Source organism: Dicentrarchus labrax, unplaced genomic scaffold, assembly GCF_905237075.1.
Source record: "Dicentrarchus labrax unplaced genomic scaffold, dlabrax2021, whole genome shotgun sequence".
Taxonomy (NCBI): Eukaryota; Metazoa; Chordata; class Actinopteri; family Moronidae; genus Dicentrarchus; species Dicentrarchus labrax.
The window spans coordinates 206,587-225,000 of record NW_026136711.1 but is presented as its reverse complement, the minus strand read 5'-3'; the positions used below and the strand labels follow the sequence as shown (position 1 = coordinate 225,000).

General features: G+C 43.7%; 2 protein-coding genes across 3 annotated transcripts in view; one reads left to right on the top strand and one right to left on the bottom strand.

Moving 5' to 3' along the window:
• Positions 1-18,414, bottom strand: part of LOC127371979 (E3 ubiquitin-protein ligase RNF123) — a 127,848-nt gene that overhangs the window by 38,883 nt on the left and 70,551 nt on the right. For both annotated transcript variants that reach the window (XM_051415251.1, XM_051415250.1), the window contains one exon: positions 4,757-4,983. In XM_051415251.1, coding sequence (XP_051271211.1) covers positions 4,757-4,983 — 227 coding nt within the window. The remainder of the gene's footprint in view (positions 1-4,756; positions 4,984-18,414) is intronic.
• Positions 12,078-16,484, top strand: amigo3 (adhesion molecule with Ig-like domain 3). The gene has a single exon (XM_051415335.1). It carries the CDS (start codon positions 13,745-13,747, stop codon positions 15,377-15,379), a length of 1,635 nt encoding a protein of 544 aa, XP_051271295.1. The 5' UTR covers positions 12,078-13,744; the 3' UTR covers positions 15,380-16,484.

The window sequence follows — 18,414 nt, the reverse complement described above, 5'->3', positions numbered from 1 at the left end:
AGAGTGTGTCTGTCTGTCTGTCTGGGACTTGTGGATCTGTTTCAGTTTGTCTCAATCTCTCTCTCGACCATGTGTGAAGTCGGTGGGAGAGTTATTATTAAACCATCTGTATGTAACGTTCAGTGAACTGTAGCTAACAGCGCCACCAGTGGTCGTTCATTAAACTGTAACTAACAGCGCCACCAGTGGTCGTTCATTAAACTGTAGCTAACAGCGCCACCAGTGGTCGTTCATTAAACTGTAGCTAACAGCGCCACCAGTGGTCGTTCATTGAACTGTAAATAAACAGCGCCACCAGTGGTCGTTCATTAAACTGTAGCTAACAGCGCCACCAGTGGTCGTTCATTAAACTGTAGCTAACAGCGCCACCAGTGGTCGTTCATTAAACTGTAGCTAACAGCGCCACCAGTGGTCGTTCATTAAACTGTAACTAACAGCGCCACCAGTGGTCGTTCATTAAACTGTAGCTAACAGCGCCACCAGTGGTCGTTCATTAAACTGTAGCTAACAGCGCCACCAGTGGTCGTTCATTGAACTGTAACTAACAGCGCCACCAGTGGTCGTTCATTAAACTGTAGCTAACAGCGCCACCAGTGGTCGTTCATTAAACTGTAGCTAACAGCGCCACCAGTGGTCGTTCAGTGAACTGTAACTAACAGCGCCACCAGTGGTCGTTCATTAAACTGTAGCTAACAGCGCCACCAGTGGTCGTTCAGTGAACTGTAACTAACAGCGCCACCAGTGGTCGTTCATTAAACTGTAGCTAACAGCGCCTCCAGTGGTCGTTCATTAAACTGTAGCTAACAGCGCCACCAGTGGTCGTTCATTAAACTGTAGCTAACAGCGCCACCAGTGGTCGTTCATTAAACTGTAGCTAACAGCGCCACCAGTGGTCGTTCAGTGAACTGTAGCTAACAGCGCCGCCAGTGGCCGTTCATTAAACTGTAACTAACAGCACCACCAGTGGTCGTTCATTAAACTGTAGCTAACAGCGCCACCAGTGGTCGTTCATTAAACTGTAACTAACAGCGCCACCAGTGGTCGTTCATTAAACTGTAGCTAACAGCGCCACCAGTGGTCGTTCATTAAACTGTAGCTAACAGCGCCACCAGTGGTCGTTCAGTGAACTGTAGAACTAACAGCGCCACCAGTGGTCGTTCAGTGAACTGTAGCTAACAGCGCCACCAGTGGTCGTTCAGTGAACTGTAACTAACAGCGCCACCAGTGGTCGTTCAGTGAACTGTAGCTAACAGCGCCACCGGTGGTCGTTCATTAAACTGTAGCCAACAGCGCCACCAGTGGTCGTTCATTAAACTGTAGCTAACAGCGCACCAGTGGTGTTCATTAAACTGTAGCTAACAGCGCCACCAGTGGTCGTTCATTAAACTGTAGCTAACAGCGCACCAGTGGTCGTTCATTAAACTGTAGCTAACAGCGCCACCGGTGGTCGTTCATTAAACTGTAGCTAACAGTGTCACCAGTGGCCGTTCAGTGAACTTTAGCTAACAGCGCCTCCAGTGGTCGTTCATTAAACTGTAGCTAACAGCGCCTCCAGTGGCCGTTCAGTGAACTTTAGCTAACAGCGCCTCCAGTGGTCGTTCATTAGTGTAGCTAACAGTGTCACCAGTGGCCGTTCAGTGAACTTTAGCTAACAGCGCCTCCAGTGGTCGTTCATTAAGCTGTAGCTAACAGTGTCACCAGTGGCCGTTCAGTGAACTTTAGCTAACAGCGCTCCAGTGGTTGTTCATTAAACTGTAGCTAACAGCGCCTCCGGTGGTCGTTCATTAAACTGTAACTAACAGCGCCACCAGTGGTCGTTCAGTGAACTGTAACTAACAGCGCCACCAGTGGTCGTTCATTAAACTGTAGCTAACAGCGCCTCCAGTGGTCGTTCAGTGAACTGTAGCTAACAGCGCCGCAAGTGGTCGTTCATTAAACTGTAGCTAACAGCGCCACCGTGGTCGTTCAGTGAACTGTAATAAAGCAGCTAACAGCGCCACCAGTGGTCGTTCAGTGAACTGTAACTAACAGCGCCACCAGTGGCCGTTCAGTGAACTTTAGCTAACAGCGCCACCGGTGGTCGTTCATTAAACTGTAGCCAACAGCGCCACCAGTGGTCATTCATTAAACTGTAACTAACAGCGCCACCAGTGGTCGTTCATTAAACTGTAGCTAACAGCGCCTCCAGTGGCCGTTCAGTGAACTTTAGCTAACAGCGCCTCCAGTGGTCGTTCATTAAGCTGTAGCTAACAGTGTCACCAGTGGCCGTTCAGTGAACTTTAGCTAACAGCGCCTCCAGTGGTCGTTCATTAAACTGTAGCTAACAGCGCCTCCAGTGGCCGTTCAGTGAACTTTAGCTAACAGCGCCTCCAGTGGTCGTTCATTAAGCTGTAGCTAACAGTGTCACCAGTGGCCGTTCAGTGAACTGTAGCTAACAGCGCCACCAGTGGTCGTTCATTAAACTGTAGCTAACAGCGCCTCCAGTGGTCGTTCATTAAGCTGTAGCTAACAGTGTCACCAGTGGCCGTTCAGTGAACTTTAGCTAACAGCGCCTCCAGTGGTCGTTCATTAAGCTGTAGCTAACAGCGCCACCAGTGGTCGTTCATTAAACTGTAACTAACAGCGCCACCAGTGGTCGTTCATTAAACTGTAGCTAACAGCGCCACCAGTGGTCGTTCATTAAACTGTAGCTAACAGCGCCACCAGTGGCCGTTCAGTGAACTGCATCCTGGGCGTCGGCCAACAGAGACAAACACTGAACGCTGTAAAATAACTGACGATCATATTTAGAATAAAGTTTCTATCTGCAATGTTCCTATATTTTATTTGGACCGTTAGCTCCATGCTAATAACTAGCTCACCATTTACAATTTACATATCAACCATCAACCTGACACCAGACCCACAATGCACAGCCAAGACACAGCCAGCTGGACAACCTCAGTTAGCTCAGCTACAGTTAGTTTGCTGGATGCCCCTGCCTCACATCGCTCTTGGCTAATAGAAAGCTATCTAAAGCTAAAATCAACACCGTTTGTCAGAATATCTTCATCCTACATAGAAACACATAGCAATCAGTCCACAGGCAGCAGAGGAACAAAGCTAAGCTACAACCCATTCACTGTCTGGCAATAAAACAGGATCAATACACAAACATTTAGATGTAATAAATGACTCTTTGTTTCTGTTTGATTTCATGGTGAAAAATGAATTCAGGTGGAGGTCCATGAAGTTCCAGCTATATAATATTCTGGAGACACTTCAGACGCAGGTGTAGCAACAGATTCTTCAGTGTCACATACGAAGGATTCAGATGAGTTTGTACGATTGATGAGACCTGTTGTTCCGGTCTGTCTGTAATGAAACTGATCTCCACCACTCTGTTGAATCTGTAGCTGTATGACTTCATTTATAATAATATACCTAATGATACCACCTGTGTCAGCCCGTTGTCAGGCCACTGATCACTGGACCTCCGCTGTAGCATCTCTTCTGGACGCTCCCGTCTGCCATGAAAGTCACGCAGCGTCGTATAAAGAGCAGGAGGTCCTCATATGGTGGCGGATGGATCAAACAAACACAGGATTTTGACTCAGGAGACCTTACGTAACGTAACTCAAATTAAAATAGTTTTGACAATAGTTTGTGTTGACTAACTCGTCTGTTTGTGTCTGTGAACGTTTATTTCCAGCTCCCCACTAACTGAAAGGCCTGAAGGCTAAACACATGAAGCACTTCAGATTCTTAACTGCAGCAGTAAAACAACAACGGGGGCATCATGAAATACACAGCAGTGTGTTTCTTATGCACAAGCAGAGCCATGATAAATGTGACTGCTGCCCTAAATAACATTAAAGTCTAAATCACATCAAGAACATAACGGGCCTGTTTCCAAGGCACAGACTCAGCCAAACTTCTACCTGATTCTCTTTAAAATTAGATTCTGATTTGATTTTTAAGTTCTCCGACTGTCCCGATATGTCATTTGAGACATGTGACCTCAACAGCTGAACAATTCAAATTTGACAGCTTTCCCGTCTCAGTCCGTCTCAGTGACACTTTCCATCAGTCTGTCAGTCTCAGAGAAACCAAACCAACGTTAAACTGCATTCAGGAGCTGCTCCTCGTCACCGGGACCAAAGTATCAGAGGATGGTTGCAACACAGACCTTTTCTCTTATAACACAGGAAGTCTCTTACCGCTGCCCTGCTGCATATGCTAACTGTACGAGCTGCTATTAGCTAGTTAGCGATCCTATTAGCTGTCTGTACCCGAGGGACCCAGCGGGGAATACTGCCTGGGGGGCGGGCCACAGACCTGGAGCGGCCGTCGATTATTTCAGCCTCCTTCTGATCCATTTATTGAAATTAAATCACTGATGAACTGCTAACAGAAGCAGCTAATAGCTAATTCAGCACACTGTTAATGAAGACTGAATCAGTTCACCTTCGGCGCAGTGCGGTCAGAAGTTCTGTATTAAAAGAGAACTCCACAGATTTATAATTCAACTCCTATTACATCATAAAGAATAACAATGGTCCCTAGTGGCCTCTACATTACCCACAATGCACCTCTAAGATTGGGCTATGTTGTGCTAGTAGCGGCTAATGTAGGCTGCAGCAGCTACAGAGGTCTAGTCAGATCACTTCAATCTAACTCAACCAATGCTGACTCGAGTGACATCACTTGAGGACATTAGTCAGGCTCCACTCAGCGTCCTCTGGAGAGGATTTATACAACGTAGAGTTTCACTCACATGCGTGCAGAGAGAAGTGTTTGCGCTCTGTGTTTCCAGCGGCAGAAGGTATGGGAGCGGCCACAGACGACCCCAAGGACCCGATGACTGGGCGAGCGGTGGCGGTGGTGGTGGCGGTGACAGCCGCTGACGAGCTGGAGGAGTCTCCTCCCTCCCCTAACAGGTGCTGGATGGAGTGGAGCTGGAAACAGGGGTCAGACAGCAGGACGGAGGCAGCTCGAGAGATCCTGAAGGGGTTTAAAGAGAAGGTTTGGGGTGAGGGAAGGAAGAAAGAGGACAAATGCTCATGTTATACTCACATTAACCACATTGTGATGCATGTTGCAATATTTTTACACATATCTTATCAATTTCATTTGGTATAATTATTAAAAATCGGAGGCTGCCCACCACGAGTCTGCTCAAAGTTTCTGCCTCTTAAAAGGATGCTCGCCTGGAAGCACCAAGATATGATTCATTGATCTTGGAAGATCAGCCATAGTTGGGTTCATTTGGTTCGTAAGAAAAATACAGTTGTTTTAGTTTTGGTCCAAACTGTTGAATGTGGAGTTGATTTGAACAGTTGATTCTGACTCCATCTTGAAAACACTGACTTTGCTGATACGAGCAGACAGGAGACATAAGTCAGACAAGAGGACATGATCTAATGGTGTCAGAGAGGTTTTCTGTTAGTGGTCAGTAAACATTGTGACCCAGCAGCAGTTAAACCAAACCTGACCAACACGTAGAAAAGCAACATCCCCCATCACAGGATGTTTTCTTGGAACTGAACCAGTGGAAGAGAAGCTGCCTTCTTCTACTTTTACACTCAATCTCACACATCCAACCTGATACACATCTGATCTTTCACTTCTTCCTCTCACCTCTCCTCCGTCAGCCTTTACCTGCCTCGTCTTGTTCTGACACATGTGAAAGCAGCTCTCTCTCTCTTTCTCTGCCGATCCATCCAGCGTTCAATCACTGCTGCTCTTGCTAATCAAACTCCCCACCTTCCCTCTCTCCTCTCCCCTGCGGCGCCACTCAATCCAACCTTTCGGCATCAATCTTTTATACCGGGGCTTTCCACAAGACCCGACTCCCCCTCACTCTCTCTGCTCTCTCCCTTTTGTCTCTTCTTATGACTGATACTGTACTCTGCTCTCTCCCTCTTCCTCTCCTACTATTTCTGGACTCTTCTGAGTGCCAACCTGCTATGAAGAACCCAGTGGTGTAGTGGAGTCTTGGTAGGTGGGTGTATACTGTGGCTTCTGACCTCCGCCCTCCTACTTTATGCTTTTACTCCACAGAATTTCAGAGGGAATATTATACTTTTTACTCCCCTACATTTATCTGACAGCTCGAGATACAAGTTACTCCACAGGTTTAGATGTTAAATAAAGTAGAATCGCTACCTTGCAGTTGTCGGTCTGGAAGTACTGTTGTCTAAAGCATTTGACCGTGGCTCATACTCTTCTTTTGGATAGAAATATGCATGCAACTGGTTTCAAAGTTATCTTACTGGCAGCAATAGCTGTGGATGGTCATCAATCTGGTTTCCTTAAAGTTACAGAAGAGGTGCCACAAAGTTCAATATTAGGTCCAATCCTGTTTACATCACACATTAACGATCTTGGCTTGTCAGCTGATAACAGCTCTATTTTTTATTATGCTGACGACACAGTAATTTACTTATCAATGGCCTTTAATTTAATGTAAGCATATAGTATATTTAGGTTTCATCTTTTTGGGGAAATAATTTATTTTATTAGTTATTGTGGTTAGAGAATTCGGTTTAGAAGAATTCACAATCATGGAGAAGACTGCTGATCTCACAGTTGTGCAGAAAACCATCATTGACTCCCTGCACAAGGTGGGTAAGACACAAAAAGTGATAGCAAAAGAAGCTGGGTGTTCTCAGAGTGCTGTCTCAAAGCACATTAATGGACAGTTAAGTGGAAGGCAGAAGTGTGGAAGAAAACGGTGTACAAGCCGGAGGGATGACCACCGCCTGGAGAAGATGGTCAGGAAAGGGCCATTCAAAAGTGTGGGGGAACTTCATAAGGAGTGGACTCAGGCTGGAGTTGCTGCTTCAAGAGAAACAACACGCAGGCGGATGCTGGACATGGGCTTCAAATGTCGAATTCCTGTGGTCAAGCCACTCCTCACGAGCAAGCAACGCCAGAGGCGCCTTAGCTGGGCTAGAGAGAAGAAAGACTGGACTGTTGGCCAGTGGTCCAAAGTCCTCTTTTCTGATGAGAAAAGAGGACCGTTTCTATTATTTAGTTTTAACCAACAACTGCATACTAAGTGATCTTTCATATTATATTCAAAACTGTAAAATAGTGAAGTTGGTAACTGCAGGAAATTTCAGCAGATAATTTCCTGGTTGAGGAACTTTTTGTACACAATTCTCTGTATTATGTATTCTTATAATTTTTGACTATCAAACAGACTAAATAGGCTTCTTTTCTGATGCTTGGGCATTGTTCTATTATACAACTTAATGAACAATCTACTTTACATTTTCTTCCTTACAGAAGTGAGCCAAATGCTGATATATAGGCCTACTGTGTATATTTTTAAAGTTTTCTAGCACACCTTCAAATAAATCACAATCCCTCATGTGGCTTTGGTGGCAATCAATTTAACTACTTGTACTTACATCTGCACTATATAATTTACTGCTAATCTGTTCATAATGTAAATATCTTAACTTAGTAGCTGTATATATTTTAGTGTATTCACCTCACCCCATTCATTCTGTTAATGCTGTTCATATTGTTAATATCCTGCTGCTTCAAGAGAAACGACACGCAGGCGGATGCTGGACATGGGCTTCAAATGTCGAATTCCTGTGGTCAAGCCGCTCCTCACGAGCAAGCAACGCCAGAGGCGCCTTAGCTGGGCTAGAGAGAAGAAAGACTGGACTGTTAGCCAGTGGTCCAAAGTCCTCTTTTCTGATGAGAGCAAGTTTTGCATCTCATTTGGCAACAAAGGTCCCAGAGTCTGGAGGAAGACCAGAGAGGCGCAAAATGGAAGATGCATGAAGTCCAGTGTTAAGTTTCCCCAGTCTGTGATGACTTGGGGGATTCATGTCAGCTGCTGGTGTTGGTCCTCTGTGCTTTATCAAGTCCAGCATAAACGCAGCTGTCTACCAGGACATTTTAGAGCACTTCATGCCTCCTTCAGTGGACCAGCTTTATGGGGATGCGGACTTCATCTTCCAGCAGGACTTGGCACCTGCCCACACTGCCAAAAGTACAAAATCCTGGTTGAACAACCATGGGATTACGGTGCTTGACTGGCCCGCAAACTCACCTGACCTGAACCCAATAGAAAATCTGTGGGGCATTGCCAAGAGAAAGCTGAACGGGAAGAGACCAAACAATAAAGAAGAGCTCAAGGCCGCGATTGAAGCATGTTGGTCTTCCATAACACCTGAGATATGCCACAAGATGGCAGCATCCATGCCACACCAGATTAAGGCAGTCATTCATGCAAAAGGGGCCCCAACCAAGTACTAAGTACAGATGCAAGATTTTACATTCAGAGGCCTGACATTTTTGTATTTAAAATCCTTTTTTTTTTATTGATTTCAAGCAGTATTCTAATTTTCTGAGTTTTTGAATTTGAGGTTTTCTGAAGCTGCAAGTCCTAATCAGCAAAATCAAAACAAATAAAAGCTTGAAATATATTGATTTGCATACTATTTGTCTATATAATATGTAAATTTCACCTTTAAAGTTGAGTTACAGAAATACATGCACTTTTTCAGGATATTCTAATTTTCCGAGTAGTACCTGTACATATGCACATTACTCTGCACGTTACTGCTTTGCACTTCTGGTTAGATGCTTAACTGCATTTTAGTTGTCTAGTACTTCTACTTTGTGCAATGACAATAAAGTTGAATCTAATCTAAAGTAGTGGGGGTCCCGACCCGCAAGTTTGGACCCACTGATGTTGGATATGAACAGTATTTTAGTTCCTTTTGACATTGCAAGTACTGAACCCTGGGTATAATCCGAAATTTTAAGTATCTACATACACATCTATCTTCTGAGCATTCCTGGTTTATAAATTCAACTTTAAATTTATAGCCAATCCCACTTCCCACATCCACATGTCCCTCTGGTTGCAAACATTTATTTGCTCCTCAGCTGCTGATAGGTCACCTGTGTCCTTCACAGGAGGAGTCCAGAGGGAACGACGTGGAAACATGGTGACATTTTCCAGTAAAATCTCCTCTGACCTTATCATTACAGCAGCCATGACACTTCCCACAGAGAGACTCTTCTCTCCTTCACCCAGTCAGCACATGTTCCTTCTTTACCTCTGTTTGGTTTCCATAATCAGCAGCCTCATCTTATCCAAACAGAGGGAAATGGAGCAGAAAGAGACGAGGAGAAGAAGAGCAGGGTGATTCACACGGCTGCAAAATGTCACAGACTGTGTCTTAGTCAAAGGTCTGTGCTTCAAGTCAACATGAGTCCATTGTGTTCCCTTTTTAATTAGAAAGCAACAAAGGCCGAATCATTTATAACAACGAGGGAAATTATTCAAATCGGGCAAATGAAAATGACTTTAACACGAGCACATGAATAAACCACAGGCAAATAACTGTCTAAGAAAAGACAAAAGACAAACGGCCCCACTGAAACGAGTGATGGACAGCAGAGATAGTCCATGTTTTACCACATGATGGATGAACAGCAGCCACAGTGGCTCAAACACACATTGACATTAACCAGCACCTGACTGATACTGCTCAATATTCACTCTGAGCCTTGTTTCCCAAAGTTATATCCAATTTCTCTGAGTTTGAACATTGTTGGGATAAGAGAGTTTACATCTTCAATAATCATTTAAACTTTAAACTGGAAATAACAATTTCATTCACTTTTACCCACAGAATGAATGAAATGCTGAGATATCGCTGCTGTGAATATTTTTTAGGTTTCTTACAATCCTTAAAATCAAGAAGGCCTCGCGACCTCCTGTAAATCTCTGGTGACCTCTAGTGGGGGTTTGGTCAACCCGCTGTGAAGGTCCCACAGTTTATCCTCCCAAGAGCTGAGTTTCAAACTAAATAAACAGCCAGGTTCACGTAGGCGATCCGAGTTAGCGGATAAAATACAATTCAAATGTTCCAGGACAACACAGATTATTTCCAGGATATTTGATCATTTTAATCAATTTCCAGGTGTTTCCATGAATGGAAAAATAGTCTCTGAATTTCCAGGTTTCCAGGACACGCAGGAACCCTGCTCTGTGTGTGTGTGTGAACTGAAGTTTCCTCTTTTAAGTGGAAATGTGTGTTTGTGTCTGATGTTAACTCTCTGTGACAGGACATCAGCATCAAACACACACTGTGACCCACAGAAAGCCCCTAATACACACACTGAACCCTGGACACATCCTGGAAGAAATGTTGTGTTCACTGTCAGTCCGTTACTTCAGCTGCTGATACAGAATTTAGTGTCAGGCTTTCATTTTGTGTGGTAGTGTTGTGTTAGTGTTGGTAGCGCTCTAAACCGTCCTTCAGTGTCGAGATTCAGTCTTTCAGGACTTGGCACTCTGTGTTCGGGGTGTCGCATTAGTGAACAGCTGTTCACCTGCCCTGAATAAAACCATGGCATCATAAATATCACAATAAAAAACACACAGGACGCATTACGTAACGTCAACATGCTGATTCAACATCAATGGCCCCTAACTGATTATTTATTTATTTAACGGGAGTAACGGTAGTAACAGGAGTAACGGGAATAACAAGACTAACGAGAATAACGGGAGAAACGGGAGAAACGGGAATAACGGGAGTAACGGGAGTCCGTCTGTTCCTCTTGAGAAAAACTTTCAGGTTCATCATTGAGTTCCAGAAAGATCAATTCTTAATTTACTGGAACGGAAGTAATAGAGTATTCTATTGTTTAATCAGAGAAGACATACAGATCAATAGTAAGTACTGTAAATATATATTAAGTATATATTACAGTATATATTAAGTATATATTACAGTGTATATTAGGTATATATTACAGTGTATATTAGGTATATATTACAGTATATATTAGGTATATATTACAGTGTATATTAGGTATATATTACAGTGTATATTAGGTATATATTACAGTATATATTAGGTATATATTACGTATATATTAGGTTATATTCGTGTTTTGGTTTATTACGTGTATATTAGGTTATATTACAGTATATATTAGGTATATATTACAGTGTATATTGGTATATATTACGTGTATATTAGGTTATATTCGTTATATTGGTATATATTAGTATATATTAGGTATATATTACAGTGTATATTAGGTATATATTACAGTGTATATTAGGTATATATAACAGTATATATTAGGTATATATTACAGTGTATATTATGTATATATTACAGTGTATAGTAGGTATACATTACAGTGTATATTAGGTATATATTACAGTGTATAGTAGGTATACATTACAGTGTATATTAGGTATACATTACAGTGTACACTAAGTATATATTACAGTATATATTAAGCATTTATTAAATAAAGTATATACAGTAAATACATATAAGAACTCATCATTTGCAAACACAGAGATGAACTAAAATAAATAAATCTGAATCTGTGTCTTTAACTGTAACTAAAGGTTACATAAAGGTTATAAAGAATAATTATGCAAACAAGGTTTGTCAAGATATTTATACACGTGTGTGTGTGTGTGTGTGTGTGTGTGTGTGTGTGTGTGTGTGTGTGTGTGTGTGTGTGTGGCAGGAGAGTGGGTCGTCCATAACCAGAAGGTTGTTGAACGTCGAAGTGTCCTTAAGCAAAATACTGAACCCCAAACTGCTGCTGACGTGTTCAAATGGCACTGAGTACAGTTTGTTTACCAAATACACACAGATAATAATAATAATAATAATAATAATAATAATAATAATAATAATAATAATAAGGGAGTGTATGAAACTGTGGTAGAGTTAATGTTATATTTAACATCTTTTAGTAATGGTTCCACCAGAAACTTTAACAGCTGGTTCCAGCCTAAAGGGGGCGTAGTCCTTCTGAATACAAAGGCTGCTCTCATTTCTGTCTGTCTGTCTCTCTCTGTCTGTCTGTCTGTCTGTCTCTCTCTCTCTGTCTCTCTCTCTGTCTGCCTGTCTGTCTGTCTCCGAGAGGGTTATTCTTGCACATTAATATGAAGAATAGAATATAATATATTTATTGAGCACAGAATAGATTTCTGTCTGTTCCAACCACATTATTTCTACCAATGTGCTTTCAGAGGTCTTTCCATCCACAGAAGGTCTACAGGATCCAGCCCAGGTGTCTCACTGACATCACCAACCTCACCAGGTGGAGTTCAGTATCAGAAATGTGTCTGTTTGCTCTGATAAACGATGTCCATCTGGACTAAAAGCAACAATACCAATATTTGCATGTGCTTCTCTCTCCGGCCAATCACACTCTCTCCTGAATCAGCCTCATAATGCTCCTCCTGTTGCAACATACAGAGAGAGATAACAAAAGAGGAGAGAGAGAGAAGCAGAAAGCGAGTGGAGGAGGAGGAGGAGGAGGGTCTGAGATGGGCGGACGATGCTGAGGGGAGAAGAGGGGGAGGAGGATGAAACCAGAGTGGAGGAGATGAAGAGAGGAGGAGCTGGGAAAGCACCAGAAGAGGCAGCTGAGAGCGAGTGTGCGACAGACGGGAGGTAGCGGGGACTGCAGTCACACATCTGGAAACAGGAGCCACATCTGGAAGTACAACTTTTCTCAGGAGGAGAGGAGGACGAGCTCACCGCTGCATCTTTGGGATCTCACAGAAAACAAAGCGAGATTTCTCTCCTGCATGAAACCCTCTCATCCTCCCACTGCTGAATAAAAACAGGAGTGCTCAGCAGAAAGCAGCCGGAGGAGAGAGAGAGAGAGAGAGACAGAGTCAGAGAGAGGGAGAAAGAGGGAGAAAGAGAGAGAGAGAACAGAGGAGAGTGAAAGCTGCGAGCGGTTGCCGCTGCCTGCCAGTGAAGTGAAGTGGACGGGGATGCTGACTGCTTTAAAGATCTGATCCGGGACTCTGGGGGTGGGAGGGGGGGGAGCTGTGGGCGGCAGACAGCTGGAGCCGTGATTCACAAAAACACAACTTGGAGTGAAAACAAAGACATGCTACAACCGCGATGAGGTTCCTTCATCACAAGAGGAGCGACTGAGTGAAGAGGAGAGAAAACATTGTGATCTCACTGGAGTTCAACGGCCGCTTGAAGCTCGAGACGACACATAAAAGTCAAGACCAGAACCCGGACAGGACTGTTGGAGCTACAGAGGTGCAGTTATGGGATAAACCGAGTGCCGAGAGGTGAGAGGATGTTTTCTCTGGCTGCAATTAAACAAACCACAAAGGAGAATATTTAAAACCACAACGCACCTGCAGCTCCTCTTTTTCCACTTTCACTCCAGCTGAACTTCTGAAGCCATTAAACTTTGACTGTTTCATCTCTGAACCTTTTGCTAAAATATTTCCAGTGGAATTAGTTTGTTATACACACCTGCACCTGACAAACTCTCTCTTTATCTAGCCACCACTCTTTTCGTCCTGTTTACCCTCCAGATGGCTGCCACGCTGGCAGGTGGACGCCTCGTTCAACATTAACCAAATCAGACAAAATAAACGGCCGCCTGGAGCCCGAGCTGGAGGCAGGAAGGCAACGGAGCGAGTCTGCATTACTGTGACATGTAAAGTGTTAGATTCAAACAGTCAGAGGCATACTGGCCTGTGGCAGAAGAGAAAGTACTTCACTACCATATGTAAACAGACTGGAAGAAGAAAAAAATGAAAAACAAGTGCAGTGTACAGTCTCATATGTTAGTTTGTCAGGAATATGTGCAAATTACGTCAAAATGAGATGAGTCACACAGCATGAAAGATGTGAACAATACTTCTTTTGTTGTGGAGTAAAGTAGCAGATATATAAGACGGATCTGATGCCCGCAGCCTGCTGGTGGGATCATGTTGAGTGTTGCTGGTAACGGTGGTTTCCTGCAGGGTGTGGTGGCACCAGTCCTGTTCTTAGTCGGTCTCCAGCTCCCCCAGCTGAGCCCGGTCCAGGCCGCCATCTGCCCGTTCCTGGGCTCCTCCCAGGCGGTCAAATGCCTCTGTGCCTCGGACATCCTCAGCTGCACCGCCCTGGGTCTGGAGCGGGTCCCCAGAGAAATGCCCGTCTCTGCTGTGACTCTGGATCTCAGCCATAACCGGGTTGCGCAGTTGGAGGGAGGCAGCTTTGAAGGACTTTATCGATTGGAGACATTACGGTTAGCTCACAACCAGCTGACAACCATTCACCCAGGGGCGTTTCGAAATGCCTCTGGGACTCGGCTCCGACACCTCGACCTGTCGTCCAATCAGCTTCGTGTTTTGGAGCGGCATTATTTCCTAGATTTGCCAGGATTGGAGGAACTGCTGCTGTTCAACAACCGTATCAGCCAGGTGAGGAACGGAGTTCTGGCTGGACTGGGCAACCTCCGCAAGGCCTACCTCAGTCATAACCGTCTCACTGACTTCCCCTTCTTCTCCATCCAAGAGCACAGCCACCCTCACCTGTCCATGCTGGACCTGTCCTCAAACCGCCTGCCCACACTACCCCTGGAGGTTATATCAAACTTACCCCTTTCACTTCAGAAAGTACTCTACCTTCACAACAACTCCCTGGTGTGCGAGTGCTCGATGTACAGACTCTTCCGGCATTGGGAACAGAGAGGTTTTGCCTCAGTGAGAGACTTCAGGCAGGAGCACACCTGTCTGGTATACGGGATTCAGAGAGGTACTGTCCGCTTCTTCAACAATAACCGCTACTTTGAAAAATGCAACCTGACTGTGATGAGTGGGCTGCTGAAGGAGCAGGAGAGCAGCGTTTCAGTGAGGGCAGGAAAGGCACTGCTGCTGCACTGTGAGACCACTCTCACCGGGGAGCGTGTCACCTTTCTCTGGGTGTTGCCGAATCAGGACTATGTGACTCCACCAGGTAACAACGGCTCACTAAAGATGTATACCAACGGCAGCTTGGAGATCCTGGCGGCTCGTTGGGAGGATTCTGGTATCTACTGGTGTGTGGCTCTGGACCAGCAGCAGCAGCGCAACGAAACACGGGAGGTCAACGTGACGGTGGAGCCACACCACAACAACGACCCTCACGAGTCCTTCAACACTGGATTCACCACCCTGCTGGGATGTGTGGTGAGCCTGGTGCTGGTCCTCATGTACCTCTACCTGACGCCCTGCCGCTGCCCTCCCTGTCCTCGGGCCTCGACCCCCGCCACCGCTACCGCGAGCCAGGGGAACGAGGCCGGGGCGGGGAGCGCCCAATCCTCCATCCTCACCCCGACCCCGCCGGCAACCACTGAGGGCCCAGGCCGCAAGGTCAGTACCAACAAGCATGTGGTCTTTCTGGAGCCGATCAAAGAGCAGCAGAACGGCAGACTGAGGGCGGGGCCGGTAGCTGGGGCGGTGCAAGGACACTTTGGGCCAGGTTTACTGTTAGGGGCAGAGCAGCACTCAAAGCTCCACAACCAGTCGCAGCAGCAGAGGGTGGGGGAGACAGAATCCATCATGTCCGTGTTCTCAGACACTCCCATCATGTTGCCATAGCAACGGGACTAACAGAGAGACCCGGACTGGCACTGTCATCACTTCTCACTCACTTCCTTTCTCCTCTGTTTGCCACCACCTCCCACTGCACCCAGCACCAGACCTGAGCAAACCAGTAATCCCACTCTGACTTTTAAATGTGTCTTTTCTTTGCTTTAAAGCTTTTCGACTGCCTGTGAAACAGATTAAGTGCAATTTTACGAGACTGAATACCAAATTTACAAGTATTATTGTTTGCCCAGGTCTGCCCACTAAAGCCCTACAGCCATGAACCAGTGCACTGTGACGGGAAGGGCTCAAACAGGGACAGGTTTATGGAGAACACGTAGGGAGTGCAGAGCAAACAGACCAAAAAATAGCAAGAACTCTGGGAGAAGCTGCAAAAACTGCCTCTAAAGTCTGAGCCAGGAGAACTGACATGAAGCAACGTGAGCATGGACTGCAGCTGAAAGTGCACAGGGCTGACCCTTTAAGCACGGCTTGTACCTTTAATGAACATTTGCTACAGATGCCTTCTTGTCTCAGACAGAGATATAGAGAGAAAAATATCTTTTTGTAGATCTTTTTAGCGTTTTCTTTTCTTTTCTTTCCAGAGTCGGTGTGTCAGTTGATTAGAGCCAAAATAATGTGCATAGTGTAGCTCTGTCACAATGTGAGATGTTTTAGAGTAGACAAGCTAGAGAAAGAAGAAGAGCTTTTAGCAAGTAAAAATAGAAACTGTTTTAAAGGGTAAGGTTTGACTCCCATCCTCCTCCCTCCTCCTCCCTCTTCCTCTCCCCTGGAACATGATTTCTGTCATCAGTCAGAACAGAAGTTCAGGAAAACAAAAAGGGAAATAAATAAAAAAAACATCAGTTGAAATGATTTATGATTTATGCTGGAGAAGAAGTTGTTCAGTGGAACTTTTTCAAGTGTTAATCAATGAGTTTTTCTATTCACTACGTCTGAGACAATAAAGGGTGAAAGATTTGCCTTTGTGTGGTGAATATACGGTGGATTGACGTGTTTTTGTTTGATCACTGTATTCACTGCATCCCCCCATCCTCGCACTGTCTCCTGTCCTCTCTTTATCTGTGTGTTAATAAACCTCTGTATCTGGACTGTCCACTGTGTGTGTGAGTGTGCATGTGTCCCTACAGTCTCTGCACATTCAGCCTCCAACGGCTCAATAAACTCAACTCAACGATTTTTCACACATTCAACAACAAATGTATGATTCAGTTTTGTGCCAGCTCACAAAGGTTCAAACAACAGACTTCACAGTGAAGCTTTCTGTCTGTGGTTCACATATTCTGCTGCTTTAAAAGAGACAAAGTGACAAAAGTAGGCTGAAAAAAGGACACTGGGATGATCCAGGGAGGATTCAGACAGTCTGTGTTCGCTCAAATTAGAGATGTAATGATACACACATCCACGATTCTGGGTTCTCGATATGAATATTTTTAACAAAATGAGATTGAAGACAAATTATGGCTGAAATAGATTCCTTTATTTCTCAGACAAAATATATTTTCTTTATCAAATTATAGAATAAACTGTAAAACTTACATTTTCTTTTCTTAATAAAAGTGAAACGAGTGACAAAGGATGTCGGACAAAGTACAAAATAGAGAGCGCCCTCTGCTGTTTAAAAAGAGTATCAGCATTACTTTTTGATCTCATCGTCTCGAGACACATTGTTATTATATATATATATATATATATACGAATACAGAAACAAACAAATATTTCATTCTGCGAGTTTAACCGAAACTGAATCAAACAACAGACACAGAGATACAGACAGTCTGTCACCTGTTTTAAAGCTGTTTGATTCCTACTATCTGTGTATGAATTATAACTATATTATTACCAAAATGATAATGACAAACATTACAGATATCAGCTGTTCAATTTAAGATCTTTATGAATCCAGTTTAAGAGCTATTTTACCTTCATACTGCAAAAACAGTCCAAAGGATATAAAGTAAAACCTGTATTGGTTCCACTGCAGTTGTTACAACACAATCAATACTAATTGTCCCCAAACACATTTAAAAGTGACTGAAAAATCAAACTTTAGACAAGTAGCTTCACTGATCCAATCAATATGTAAGTCATTATATTTAAGACATTTAATACCTAAAACTCTTTATCGGGCTAAATATGAAGACGTGACTCCGACTAACTCCTGAAACTGAACATACAATACCAACTACAACAGGTGCTCATCAACACCTTCAGTGGTATTTAATGTAGGAGTATGAATATGCACATAGCATAGCACATGCTATGCGCAGAAGAAGTTAAAACTTTTAAATTATTAATACAACTAACAAATATACATATATACATATACACAAATACAAATATATGATGTGTTTGTATATGTGTATATTTGTATATAATGTTCATTTCATTCTCATTTGCTGCAGTCTCACAGCTCATTACATTTTATATCCTCACACACACACACACACACACACACACTCTCACACACACTCTCACACACACAAACATATTTCTGTGTGTTTAATTGAACGAGGACAAACTGAAGTAGACTAAACACATAAAGTCATCTTTCACTGTGACTGCTCTCTCTTATATTTCTATTAACTAAACTCCTGAAGCACCAAACGTTCTCAACCTTTATCACAATAAATCCATAGATACTGAACTATTGATGATATTTAAGATACAGATGTACCAGAAGAAGAATTCACATTCATTAACAGCTGTGCACAGGAAACGTAGCGTCAGCAGTCAGTCGATCTGCAGCTGTGGAGGATCTGACCTCTGCGTGTTTAAGATGAGGATCCAGAGTTTTAACAAATCTAAAAGCAGATGTTCATCCATCTCATAGAAGTCCAGAAAAGGTTTTATAATTCTAATAGGGATCAGAGAGCATCAGTATTTCTTTATCCCACAATGTAATAATCCATCCACCAGAATTATTATAAATCACTGATAAAGTGTTTACAATGTTGGTTTACTGATGCTGCTAAAAGCACTTCAACCTTCTCTAAAACATATAATCCAATCTGATTCTATGATAT